At 38.5% G+C, this 14,222-nt stretch overlaps 1 protein-coding gene across 1 annotated transcript in view; it reads left to right on the forward strand.

The window, feature by feature from the left end:
* Window positions 1-4,752, forward strand: part of MAP3K21 (mitogen-activated protein kinase kinase kinase 21) — a 40,240-nt gene extending 35,488 nt beyond the window's left edge. Inside the window, exons 10-11 of the mRNA XM_058020674.1 lie at window positions 143-928; window positions 1,543-4,752. Coding sequence (XP_057876657.1) covers window positions 143-928; window positions 1,543-1,967 — 1,211 coding nt within the window. The 3' untranslated portion in view covers window positions 1,968-4,752. The remainder of the gene's footprint in view (window positions 1-142; window positions 929-1,542) is intronic.
* Window positions 4,753-14,222: the final 9,470 nt, after the last annotated feature.

A 14,222-nucleotide genomic window follows, 5' to 3' on the forward strand; every position in this document is an offset into this window, starting at 1 on the left:
AATGGATTGTAGAGTATCCTTCAAAGTTAAAATTGTGCATTTTAAAGGAAATAATGATGTACATATGCAGGCAATAGCATACAGTTGAATTGCAGCTTAACAGTTGAATTGCAGTCTTAAAGAATACTGTGGTGTTTTCCAGGTTCCTGTACTGATAAGAAACTTACCCCTGAAGGTTTGGACAGTAAAAGACCAAAGCCAATTAAGTTGCCCAATCAGGCCTATATTAATCTACCTCTTTGGAAAGATGATCAGGGAGAGAACACAGTAGAACACGAGAGCTTTGAAGAAGGAACCTCAGCTAGTTCTACCAACAGTACTCCTCAAATGACACCTACCAACAGTCTGAGCAGGACACTGCACAAAAAGAAGACTGATTCAGTGCTGTATGGGTGCGCTGTCCTCCTTGCATCCGTTGCTCTGGGCTTAGATATCAGAGAGCTGAACAAATCACAAGGTCCAGATGAACTCTTGCCTAAAGATGAGAGGAAGAAGCGTGATGGAATATTTCAGCGTGCTTCAAAATTCCGCAGGAGTGCCAGCCCTACGCGACTGCAGTACAAGAAAGAGGAAACAAGTGTTCCATCCCTAAATCCAGCCTCAGATACTGTGAATCTTCTCTCTATGCCCTCCATTTCTACAAAATGCCTGCTTCAACCTGATAGTGAAGATGCTTTTGTAAGCACTGTGCTTGGTGATTGTGGTCAATGTAGTTCCATGGACAACTTTTCATCCCAAACTTCTGAAAGTAAGAGAGAACAAAGGATACAGCTGGCTCCTAACACAGTTTCAACACAATTGAAAAATCAGCCTTTTAGTCTTGGTCTGAAACAAGAGTCTCAAATTGCACCAAAAGATTCCTCCACAAAGTTAAGTATGTTTGGTCACAGACGAACCTTATCAGATGGGAGCCATTTTCAGACCACAGGTAGGTAATTAAGAACTTTCAAGAATCTTTAAGTTGAGCTGATGATCAAAATTTAAGCATAAAATAATATCTTTAAATCTGGTTTACATTGAAATGGATCAGCTCATGATCAATGAGTTTTTGAAAGGAAGTTTTACATTTCAATACTGATATTCTCGAGTAGCTTAAATGTTATTCTTCATGATAATATATCAATAAATGAAGAATATCAATACTGAAGAATATCAATAAATGAATAAAAGAATATCGATAAATGATATTCTTCATGATATTCTGTGCATGTGTATTTTTTTTCAGAATAACTGGAGAAGTTCATGAGACTTTATTCCAGTATGAATATTCATCCAGTTATTGGGGATTTAGTGCTTTTTGTCTACATCTCTTTTGTAGCAATAAAAAATAAATTTGATTGCCGGTTGCAGTGAGTCTAGATGCAAACACATTACTTGAGCACCACTGGTCTTGTCTTAGGAGATTCTCTACAAAGTAGAAACCTCACTAGCGGAAGAAAAGCCACTAGTGTTTATGGCAACCCAGTTTTACAAATGGCAAGGAATTCAAGAAGTCACGTTGTTTAAATGTGCATTTCTTTGTTTGGGCTTTCTTTCCCCTAGCTAATGGAGTTGCTTCAACCAATGATGTCTCCAGACTCCCTGTCCTGTCAGTTCCTGGAACTCTGCCCTCCCCATCTTTTCAACAAAGAAGCAATCACTGTGGTGTTTCAAATGAAAAGCAAAGTGCTGTCAATACTATCTCAAGGCCTAGACCTTCTTCTCTAAGAAGTAAAATCGATGCATGGCAGATTATTCCACGTATTATTAAACCAAACTCTAAAGACTCTGAATGTTCAGAGGGCAATGTACATCCAGATGTTAACTTCTTGCCAAATACTGAGGAAAGAACTAACTGCCACATGCCCTCATTACTTGATATTGATGTGGAAGGTCAAAACAGAGACTGCACTGTGCCTTTATGCAGAATGAAGAGCAAAACTTGTCGACCATCTATATATGAACTGGAGAGAGAGTTTCTGTCCTGAGTGCCTTTCATTTTAAAAATGTTTTCTTCATAAAGGGGAACAAATGAAATGAAAAATTAAGTTCTTGTCTGTCTAACACTTTGTGCTGCTGTTTTCTGATGTACTGTGACAAATAGTACCAAAATTATTAAAATGGGCAGCTAATTAAGTGTAGTAGGTGCCTTTTTCAAATGTTGTTAGGAATCCAAGCTAGTAACTCTAAAAGCACAATGCTGCAAAATCATGTTTTAGGTGAACTTCATAAGTATATTTTCAATGATTAAAATAAAATGCCCATCTCCCTCTGCCGTGTCACGGAAGTTTTCTTTAGGTTTGAGAGGTTTTGCTAGAAATTTAACTTTCACACATTAAAAGAACGAATGACACACAGAGCAAGGTTGTGTTCTGTCAAGAAGAGTTTCACCTAAGAAGTGGTGGTCTGCAGCTTGCCTCTGTGGCTTGTAAGTACAGGGAGAGGGAGAAGGGGTTTGAGGTGCAGGTATAGGAGGTTCTGTTCACTCCTCATTAAGGAAGTGGTTGCTTGCAGGCATTTGATACTGAAATTGGTTTAGAACCAGGAGCTGAATTTGCAGTTTTTACTCTTGGTTTTTGTGAGAACTTTCTTAGTTTCTCCAGAAAGTTACACTGCTTGTATAAACATTTCAGTTTCAGCCACCATATCGATTTGAGAGGGTAAACTTCACTATTGCTATTGGAGTAAAGATATTTGACATACTTTGTAATGTGAAACAACATTCCTTGTAGGTAAGGATACACTGGAACGTAAATATTTGTACTTTTAACCTTTTGAAGACTACAGTGTTTGCACTGAAAGCAATATTCTTGAGTTTGAATTTTTTGTTTGTGGTGAAGGGGTTTGTCCCCCTTGTTGTTTTTTAAACTGCTGCACCTTGTATTGAAGAAAGTTGGTGGGTTTTAAGGATAATTGGTTTTAAGTGAGCCAATGGTGCATTTTATTGCACTTAATTTTAAAACTGCTATATTTTAATATGAAATTTTTCAGTATAATCTCTGTAGCTTTTCTTCCTAAGGTACTACTGAGTGCCTGCTTACTGGAATCAAAGGACAGAAACAGATGTGCTTGACTGGTTTTCAATGATAGAAAGTGTCCAGAAAATTGCCAGTAGTTAATTGTGGGGGGAGGAACATTTAGCTTTGATAACACTGGTAGTTTAATTTTTTACAGTATCACTAAGTGAATGATTAAATAAAACCAAATATACGGTATACTTTCTCTGAGGAAAGCATTTTTTAGAATTAAAGGAACATCCCTCATTTTCCAGTATTTGAAGTCTTAATTTTGCAGCTCATTTGACATTTAAGTAGTTTTCATAAATAAAATTAGATAATGTTAGACTAAGTATATTGTGTTCCCATCTGAATGCTGTTTGTTAAGATTTGTGTTTAAATCTTTTCTTCTCCTTTACTCTGGGTTCTGGGAGTTTAGATAGAAGACACAGTTGCTTAAAGTTTCAAATCCAAGGGATTAAAAAAGAAAGTTTCTGTTCTAAGACTGTATGCACTGCAGTGTCCACCTTGACGATGACATACAAACAAAATCATGAAGGCATTATCACATGGAGCAGAACCCAGAAAATGTAATTTCCCACCTCTCAAAATGAAAACAGAAAATAATTTCCTTAAAGTGTTAGTTTACCAGAAGTAATAAAGACAGAACCACTAGTTGTCTGTAAATCTAAATGTTTGCAAAGCAGATTGTTACTGCATTTTCTTCAAACCTGTTTCTGTCACTGTATTCCTAGTTTTCTGTCAACATGATTCAAGTCACATACTGTTCTGTCTTCTGTTTCAACTTTAATTTCATCAGAACACCTTAATAGATTGTCTGTTCCAGTTTTAATACAAAATGTTTTTGTAAAATAAATTCAATAATCAAATAGTAACTATAGATTAACAGCACGTTTACCTTCAAGGCTTAATTAGAATTTTTGAGCATTATGTATATTTCAAGTCTTTCTTGATCAATTATTCCTGTGTGTAATACTGAGAGAAAAGGAGCTGATTGTATTACATGTTTCTGAAGAAAGTATCTCTATTTGGCTTTCTACAGGAAAATCTCAGGTGCTGAAGTATTTTGACTTGTAAACTTCTGTTAAGTTCTGTATTTTTAAGGTTTATATAATTTCAAGTGTTGAATTTTGCACCCTGTGTTTTTTAATCAATAGTATCAACATAAAGAGCTCTTTGACCTATATTGTTTTCATTTATTATTGACTCATCTCTCTTGTAATTAAACAGATTTCTATTCCGGTTCAATGAACAATTTCCCGTAAGATTGGGACATATGATATGGCCAGCCCAGTGCATTCTAAGTAATTTAGGAGTTTGTATTCCATCTCTTATTCTTAGACAGTTTAGGCAAGCCATCTCAAATATTTCTCTGATGCAATGCAGTTTTTTTAAGCTATAGTCTGTAGTGCTTTATAATTGTCTTTATAGTTTAAAATTATAGGCCAGTCTTCAGTGTAATTAAAAAGAAAAAACAATTCTTTCAATCATGGTTTCAGTCTGTAATTCACGTGTCACTAGAGAAATTTTCTGTAAAGGTACAGAAATCTGGTATGCATTAAGTGATCTGTCTTGGTTGAAAGGATATTTCAATGTAGGTTGATAGCCTGACCAAATAATAATTTATGTTGATTGTTTTAGCATAAAACTGAAGGTGCTTACACTACAAAGATTGAGATAAACACTTGATATACTGTTTTACAAAACCTGATGATTTAAATGTTTTTATTTAAAAAATAAATGTTTTGTAGCTACTGTATTGCAAAGTGACCTGAATTTTGTTGAAAAATACATTTTAATGTTTTCTTAAAATGTACAGACTTCTCTGGTGAGTAACCAGGAGCTATAGACTATGGCCAGCCCGTTCTTGGAAGATTGTAAGGTAATTGTTACTCTTAAGATTAAGAATCCAGTACAGTAACATGAGCATTCCTGTAATATCTTGCACTTGATGTGGGCAGAAACATTTAGCATAAGTTTGTATTTTCCTTTGATGTGACCATAATATTCTTTTGATACTTTTTACAATGTTGGCTGAGTGTCTTAGAGGAGATAAAGTAGTGGATATAAATAAACTCAGCATCAAGCATACAGGTAAGTAATAACATCCTTCTGTTGTGGGGTTTTTGTTGGGAGGGGCCATTAGTTCTTTGGGGGGTTTGGTACTTTGAGGTTTTTTGTTAGGTTTCTGGGGAAGGGGGGGTTTCAGGCAAATGAAGCCAGTATTTTCCTTATAGTATTTTAACACCTTTTCTGAACTTCACTCTTCCTTGATCATGTCATGGATGCTTTAGGCCATTTTTCAGTCAGGAAAAGGAAGTATCTATTTGCACAGTGACAACAGACAAGATACAGTGAAATTCAAATAGAGATATGTTGAATTGTATATTGAATTTGTTAGGTTGCAAGCCAAATCTTATAAAGACATGCCTGCACTCAGCTTGTAGTGAGACTGGCTGCCTAACAAATATTTATGTGGCCTGTGAGTGTCAGTATGGAGCTCAAATTGTAAGCCAAGCTGCAGAGGCAGTTTATTTTATACACAGAGTTACAATGGTAATACAAAGATTTGTATACAAGTGTGAGGTAATGGAAAAGTGTAACCAGCCACTTTCTTTTTTAATGTAACTATTCACATCACTATGGTGTATGCACTATGAGGAGCTAAAGAGAGACTAATACATTTTTTATGCAGTTGGTGGTGCTTAAGATTGCAGTGTTAGGTATTCTAAATAAGGTCCTGAGTCCTTGCCAGGATGTAGTGGCATTCTTCCTGAACAAACCAAATATGAGTCATTTATCCCAATGCTAACATTGGGATAAATCCAACATGCTTGATATAGATAGTCTGATAACATAGTTTCTTTAATCAAAATAAGTGCTTTTTCATCTAGTAAGTTGGAGAATGGAATACAGAGCTATGCAGGTAGGATATTTTTACTTTTTATTTCACAGAATCACAGGGTCATTTAGGTTGGAAAAGAGCTCTGGAGATGAAAGAGTCTAAGTCCCTCTGATAGAGCAGGCTGTCCAAGACCATGTCCATTGAAGGTCTGGGTATCTCCATGGATGGAGACTCCACAGCTTCTCTGGGCAATCTCTTCCAGTGTTTGACCATCCTTACAGTAAAAACATTTGCTCATATTCAGATTGAATTTCTTGTTAATTGAGATTTTTGGGTTGTTTTTTTTTTTTTCTTGTTCATTGATTGCTTTTGGTTTTGCTTGTTTGCTTTTTGTTTTGTTTTTTTTTTGTTTGTGCCCATTGCCTCTCATCCTGTTGCTGGACACTGCTGAGAAGGGCCATCATCTCTCTTTGCCCCACTATCAGATATTTATAAACAGTGATAATAGCATCCTCCTGGACTCTTCTCCAGACCCAGCTCTCTCAGCCTTTCCACAGATGCAAATCCTTTGCCAGTCTTTGTGGTGCTGCACTGGATTTGTTTTACTAAGTCTGTATCTTTCTTGTCCTGGGGAGCCCAGAACTGGACCCAGCATTCCAGGTGTGGCCTCACCAGTGCTGGGTAGGATGACCTCCATCAGTCTGCTGGCACCAGAACTAATGCAGAGAGCTGTTGGCTGCCTGCTGTGAGGACACACTGCTGGCTTCTGCTCAGCTTCTTGTCCATCAGGATTCTCAGGTCATTTTCTGCAAAGCCAGTTCGCGATGGTCCCCAGTGTGTACTGCTGTGTGGGCTTGTTCCTCCCCAAATGCATTTCGGCTTCATGAGATTTCTCTGAGCACAGTTTTCCAGCCTGTCCAGGTCTCTCTGAATGGCAGCACAACTATCTGGTGCATCAGCCACTCCTGCTGTTTTAAATTGTCTGTGTATTGCTAAGAAAACACTCTGTCCCAACAACAGGGTTGGTAATGGAGGTGTTAAACCTTATCAGCTCTTGTATCAACCCCTGGGGTACTCCACCACTGACATTTAAGCAAGTTATAATTAAAACCATCTTATATTTTATTCGTACAATCTAAAATATTTTTCATAAGTGATTTTGGTAATTGCAATTATTCAAATACTTTTTTTTTCTTTCCTTTTCAAAAGTAAAGACGTAATGGCCATTCTCAACTCTAGGCCTTATTGAATTGCTTCAGTAGTTGAGATTTGGCATCAGGATGGCTCGAGTTCAATGCTGCTTGATGTAACAGCTCAAATCTGTTCAAAATATTTGCAATTTGCTTTAGAAGCAAAGTTACCAATTCACCCCAGGTGACCAAACTAGTCAAATTTCAGTCAGGTGTCACATTTGGTGTTACTTCTTTGAGCAGTCATTAATATGAAGTCTCATTCTCTGTACCACTGTTAAGTGGACTTTGAAAAAACATTTGTGTTACATTTGAGAACGTCAGTCTTCCCTCCCACCACACAAAGTGTGCAGTTACAGGATCTGACAACTTCAATCTCTTATAGCTGCTGAAGACATTGATGAGTACTCTGGTCTCTGAAGGGGAGGCAGAGAGGCCACAGATGAGAACTCCTTGGAAGCAGAACACTGCTAGTGCTTCTCCGAAGAAAGGTGCCCAGGGCAGCCATTCCTACTGTAGGTGCTGAGTTCTTCCCATTCCAGAAAATTTGCACACGTGCTGTTGGGTTCCTGCCAGCTTCAGATACACCTAGATAAGATCTTTGGTGTAACACTAGTCACCATGAACGGACTAGTCATCTGAGGGCTTGCCAGTCCTTATGAAAGCAGGTGGAAGTCTGCAAATTTGGGCTAAAGGAGAAGATAAACAATAGGACTGTTCATTCTGCTCACTGTTTTGCAAATCACTTGCATAATTCAAAAGTTTCTAAACTCGCTTTTACGGCAGAGGGAATTAGGCAATAATATTTTACAAAGCCTTTATACTCTCTGCTGCCTTCCATACCAAATGTAACATTTGTGCCTTGTGCTAGATGCCATTTATTCTGCCTGGTAAATGCTGTCAGTGATTGGGAGGATTTTATTTCCAAGCCCAATAGAGGTAGTTGTGCTAAGAAGCAAGCAAATCAAACATCAGGTGTATCTGCCAGCAGTCTAGGTAATGGAAAGACACATACTAGACACATATTGTCCAGTCACTTAAGTTGTATTGAGCTCCTGGGAGTGCTGGAGAGCTTGCAGGCTATTTCCAGGGACAGGGTATTCACCCAGAGGGAATCCACTGCTGTTCCAGAAGTGGCCTTCACATGGTTGTATGCCTTTTTGACTCTGTCATTAGGGATATGAGTGTGTCTGCTTCAGTGCATGTGCCACATGAAATAGTTAAGACAGAAGTAACAGTGATTCTATCATTCCTTTATCACACTTTGATCAAAATATTATTTTTTCTCACTGTAGAACCCCAGAAATTATTGACATTGATGGCTCCACTCTTGATAGTCAAAATTCTCACCACCAAGGCCCTGATTCCTTCTTATTTGTGATGCAGCTGCTTGATGGCTGGCTTCTGGGCTAAGATACCAGCATCTGAGCTTACCCACCAGAAATACTTGTTGGACAGATACTTGTGAGCAAGGGAGTACCCTTGTCTCACTTATTGTACCTCAAATTTAACCCACCAAAAGCATATCTTCTAGGTGCCTTTTCAGGTTTGGGTGGTTTTTACTGTGCTGGTTCTCTGGTTAAGGAAATTCTATTGGTGTATTATGAAGAAAACCTGTACTGTCACCATCTACAGCTAGAAGGTGCAAAGAACAGATACTATTTAAAGCATATTAAGAGTGTCATAGTATGGAGTCATCAAGCTTGATCACTTTACCAAGTTAGGGAAACTCTACAGAATGAATATGTAAATTCTTCAGGCCTGCAGAGCTACCATGAGGTTCTCTTTCCACAGCTGTGCAGTATATTTAGAAGAAAAGTGTGCCTATCACCAATTTGTATTTTTTAAACAGAGTTCTGAATCCCTTAGAGAAGGTCAGGGGCACTCATAGTGTTTGCATATTGTGTGCTTGTAGATACTGAAAGCAAAGAGAGATACTCTTAGAGCTGCAAATATGCTCCTAGAGCAGTTTTTCTCCCTTTACTTTAAAACCTTTTAACACTTTGAGGGTTTGCAAGGAAGAAGAATGGCAATGCTGTGTTTCAGGCAAGTCGAGGGGGTCTGGCTTATGTGTGCTCCAACAGATATACTGGAGGTAATTCTATGGTAAAAGTTTAGTATAAATATACATACAGCAAGTACTTTTCAAAAATAGAAAATTACCCCAGCTTTTGTGTACAATGATTGTAGTACTTTTTTTGAAAAATGTTAATTTTTGTGGTACCTAATGAATTTTTTGAATACCTGTGGAAGTCAGGAAAGAATGAGGCTGGGTTACAGTTGAAAAGAAGCTCAAGTATAGAAGTCTCATCTTTATTTCATCCTTTTCCATATAGTCCTATTTATCTTGCTGTTAACATTGAAAAAAATCCCAGAGATCCTGTAGTCTACAAAAGCCTTCATGTGAAATAAAGTACTTAAAAATAGCAGTTCAGGCCTGACCATGTGAAGCAGTGAGATGCAGGTACTACAAGCATCCAATTCTTGTAATTCAAGCCAGTTAGCTTTTTCTCCCTGGAAAGGAAGTCAGAGGATTAAAAGTGAAGAGTGTTGGTTCAGCATGGTGTAAGAGATGGCAACAAGTTGGGTGTTAGTGTTGATGATGGGAGGGAAGGAAGACTGTGGAGGGATCTGGACAAGGCCAAGGACAATTGTATGAAGTTCCTCAACACAAGGTGCTGCGTCCTGCCCTTGAAGCACATTTCTCTCACACTGGATTTGTTTGAAGTCATACTTTGGGTCCAAAGTTTCTAATTTATTTTTCCCATTTATTTCTCAGCCTATATTCAAGTCCTTCAGGCACTGAAATCTAGTTTTCTCAGTTTGGGGAAGGGAGATTGAGGAGTGTCCCCATTTCAGATAAGTTCACAGATTTTGTTCAAAACCTGTAGTTCTTGTATTTTGGACTACTGAGCAAGCACATGAATCTCTGATAAGAAAAGCAACAATTCCATCAGTTTCCCATATTTAATAAGCCTTGGCCTTTATGATTTGTATCCTGATCATGATACTTCTCATATAATATAATTTACTTACAGTCTTGCTCAGTGTATTAAGACTTTTTGTTCTTCCTCATCTTTATTGTGGTTTAATACAAACACGTAAAACTAGTCTAATTCACTCCTCACTCATTGCTTTGTTGTTACCATATTTATAAATACATCTGTCCTCATTTTAGGCCAATGTCCAGATTGCCTTATTATTTTCCTGTGTGCCTTTCTCAACTGCCCCATTCAATCCTTATATAAAACCATCCTCATTAGGGTAAGAAATCCATTTGCTACATTGAGTCTTTGTCCAATAGCTTGTCTAGGTTGGTTTGTCCTCAGAGGTGTCCAATATCAAAGAGTTAAAACCACTATATCTAAGTGTTATCAGTTCAGTGACCTTTCCCATGCCACTTTCAACAATAATTAACAGTGGTTTTTCAAGGAAGATTTTTAAAAGTTTGCCCATGTAATTGCATTGAATCGATGCAGCCAGTTTAGCTCATGTTTGAGGTTGTAAAAGTCAAGTACTTTAGGAGTTCTACAAATTGTTTAAAGTCCAGTTAGATCTAAGCTTCTGAAAACTTTTGCTTACCTTTGAATGAAGTAAATACTATCTTATTACTTTGGGATGTTTTAGTATTTCATCTTGAAAATGCAACACTGAACAGCATCTTCTAAAATGGCTTTACTTTTCTGCAGTTTTCAGTGCAATGAGTTCAGCAGGAAAATTTTAGCTGCAGGCAGTACAAACTGGAGATCACACCCTGGTTCCAGGGCAAGTTTGGCTTTTGATCTTGGACAAGTCACTGAATTTCTCTTTGCTTACACTGTGGCACTGGTCTGTAAGATGAGCACAAGGACTTCATCCTTTTTTGTAAAGCACTTTCAGAGCTGTGATCAAAGGCACCACGTTTCAGCAGTAAACAACAGCTGCAGCGGTAAATGCCTTGACTTCACACACAAAGGGGAGCTCTAACTCAGCTTGGGAACTGAATACACCACAGCTGTACATACTTTTCTTTCACAGCACAGGTTTCTCACAAGTTAAAGTTTAACTTTGGCAAGGAAAAATTCCAGTCACAACTGGTTGCGATGATTTAGCCAGTAACTGCCACATTAGGGAAATAATTACACAAAGTTTAGTGTTTGTTTTTGGTTGGGTTGGTTGGGGTTTTTTTTTAAGATTCTCATGATTGGTCAAAGCTATTACAGCTTAGGATTGATTTCCTGGTTCATGCAACAAATTTTGTCTCATTGTTCTCTCCCACCCTGAATTCATTAGGATACTAGGTATTTTCCTTTGTCTGGATGAAAGGATCCTATTTCAACCACTTTTGATTAATACTACTCTTACAAAACTGCATTAATTGGTTGCTCCCCATTTATGGGAGTGGGCAGCAAATGTGCAAATGATGTTACAGTTTATTGCCTCAAATGTCAGGATAAGTTCACCTTTTTCACTGAAGCATTATCTCTTGGAACAGCTCCATCTTTACCCTGGAGAAGGGATTTAATAAATTAATGTGAAGCATAAGGATGAGGGAGGAGAAGTGTTACTTCATCATCTAGATTTAGGTTATGCAGAAATAAGTACCTGCTGTGAACTGGAAGAGCAAGGTCTGAATGGATCTCTGGAGGCTCAGGCAATGGTACAGAAAGCCTTGGCTCACAACTGAGCTGCGGAAGTCGAGTGCCTGGAGCTGCACCGTAAATCTCATCTCCCAAAAGCACAGATCCTGCAGCAGCACACTGCAGAGGGAGAGAGTCTGTTACTGCCAGCATTCACCACCACAGTATCTTTGTGCTTTAAGGGTATAAATATGAGATAAGTCAATAAGCTTGAAAGAATGTATGGTTTGAAGCCTCCAGCTTCAAATTCCAGAGGTAAGCAGTTGATGGAAGAACAGCGCGGTAGCACCGTGCCGTGCCAAGTTTCGGCTCGTTAAACAAGCAGAAATGCAATTCTCTGCCCTTAAAGCTAACCACCTATAGGAGCTGACTTTTCTACAAAGTCTCTACTGATTAATAGTCAGCCTTTTGTTTACCTTTACATTTTTGATCATGCAGCCTATTGTGTTGCTGTGGCTGTAACCTGCTGCTGTGTTTGTACACAAATGGTGGGGCAGTCACAGCCAGTCCCTTTTGTGTCACTGATACATTGTTTGCATTTAGAAGGGACTAAATTGCTGGTCCACAATACTTTTTTGACAAAAGAAAAGCAAAACTGCCAAAGCCCAAATTGTTGTCAAAGTATGTGTTTGATAGCCAGTTTATCCTTGGTTCATCTCTGACATCCCAACAATTTCCTATCACTGAGAAATTATAAGCCTATTTATACAGGAAGGGGAGTCTTAAAGGTACACCTTGTGTTTACCTGAGTTTCATGTATCTCCTTGGAGTTTTTACATTTAAAGTGATTTTCCTGTTTTTGGAGTATTTTGAAGTTATAGATGGCAAAAACTCTGAGTCTTTTTACCGGGGACGGTGTAATTCCAAAGAGGAATCCACTTCAAGAGAACATATTTAGGGTAGAATGCTGAAAAACAATTTCTTAACCTCACCCTTTTCTTAAGGCTAGAAGCAAGCACTCAAATCATGGCCAGATTTCAACATATTTTTAGCTCTGTAGTGGTTACAGAAAAAGACACTTCTTGTTTCTCTGAATTACTTCAGAGAGTTGATAGCTGAGCCATTGTACACATTGCAGTGTACAACCAATTACATTTCAGCAATAACTGCTGTTGTTCCTCGGTGCCCTTTCCCTTGTGTTTGTCGTAGGATTTTAAACGTTGTCATAAATGCCTTTGGAGGGAGTTCTGGAAGCCTAAGATTTTCTGTATTTAATGATGTTTCAGTTGATTATTCCTTGGTATGCTAGATATGCTCATTTTGGTGGATGAGGATGCTGGTTTTCTTAGGACCTACTGTAAGGAACTTTCATATGTAATTTGAATCATGTGGTTGAGAAATAATAAGTGAAAAGTGATATCTTACAAAGCCATGAACTTAAAATTGCCCACTGGGACTTCGTGCAATAGATTAACTTGCTGGGAGATTAAAAGGGAAATCAAGATGAATCTGCTCTACTTGGTGAACCTTGGAGACTGTCCAAATTATGACAACTGCATAATTGGAAGTGCTAGGGGTTTGCTGTGGGGAAGAAAGGCAGCAGTCATCTTTTGGTACCCAAGGCAACAAATAGAAGCAATTTCTGCCTCCTCCCCCCGCCCCATACCAATAGTGAGTATAGCAACAGAATTTGCTTTTTATTCAAATATAAATATTCAAGACCTGTTTGCCCCTGCTGATTAGAGGCAAAATTGAACTTTAACCCATTCAATTCTCAGAGCCAGTTAAACTCCTTATTCCTTCAGTAATCCTGGCATGTGCCCAATGCCAAATTCCTCTGCTGCTTACAGTGATGAAATTGGGAACAGCAACATCAGCTGAGGAAAAAAGTTGTCTTTGCACCTGGAAAAGTAAGGATTGTAGAAAGCTGAACCTTATGCTCCAGTTAATTACTGGAGCATTGGACTGTCAGGTAGAAATCCTGACAGGAAAGTAATCTATTTAGAATTGTGTGCAATGATGTAGCAAAACCAAAAGCAGATAAAGAAAATCAGTGTTCCTTCACCGAGCATGATTAATAGGCACGATGATGTGTATGCAGCAATCCAGCAGAATTATTAATTAACTCACATTTGCAAGTGGCATAATTAAGGAGGATAAAATTCCATTACAAACATAGGAGAACTCATTGGAGTTCTCCTTTGAGAAAAAAATGGTTTTTTTTCATTTGTCATTTAAAACACATAATGGTATCTACCTGCTTCTTCAGTATGGTATGATATGATTACCTGGGGGGCTCTATATTTGAGTGTCCTTCACTGCAATCACAGCTGACTGAACTAGTAAGCTTGTGGTTTGGGGGGGAGTTGAAGGATGACCAAAGCCCTGGAATTATACAGGGTGTGGAGGTTGCAAACAAATTGGCTGGGCAAGAATTGCCAAGAATTGAATGGATGGAGATCCCACATGAGGAGGTGAGACCCTACCAATCCAGAGCAGAAGCTGGAAGGCCCCATGCTCACCGTACAGAAGGGGATGGCTCATGGGGTGGTGCTGCCCCAAGGGACCTGGGAGTCTGTCTCTGGAGCAGAGGGAAAAAGGGGTCACATGTGAGCCTGGGTCCAGCTTCTTT

The sequence above is a fragment of the Melospiza georgiana genome, chromosome 3 (assembly GCF_028018845.1).
Source record: "Melospiza georgiana isolate bMelGeo1 chromosome 3, bMelGeo1.pri, whole genome shotgun sequence".
In the NCBI taxonomy this organism is placed as follows: domain Eukaryota; kingdom Metazoa; phylum Chordata; class Aves; order Passeriformes; family Passerellidae; genus Melospiza; species Melospiza georgiana.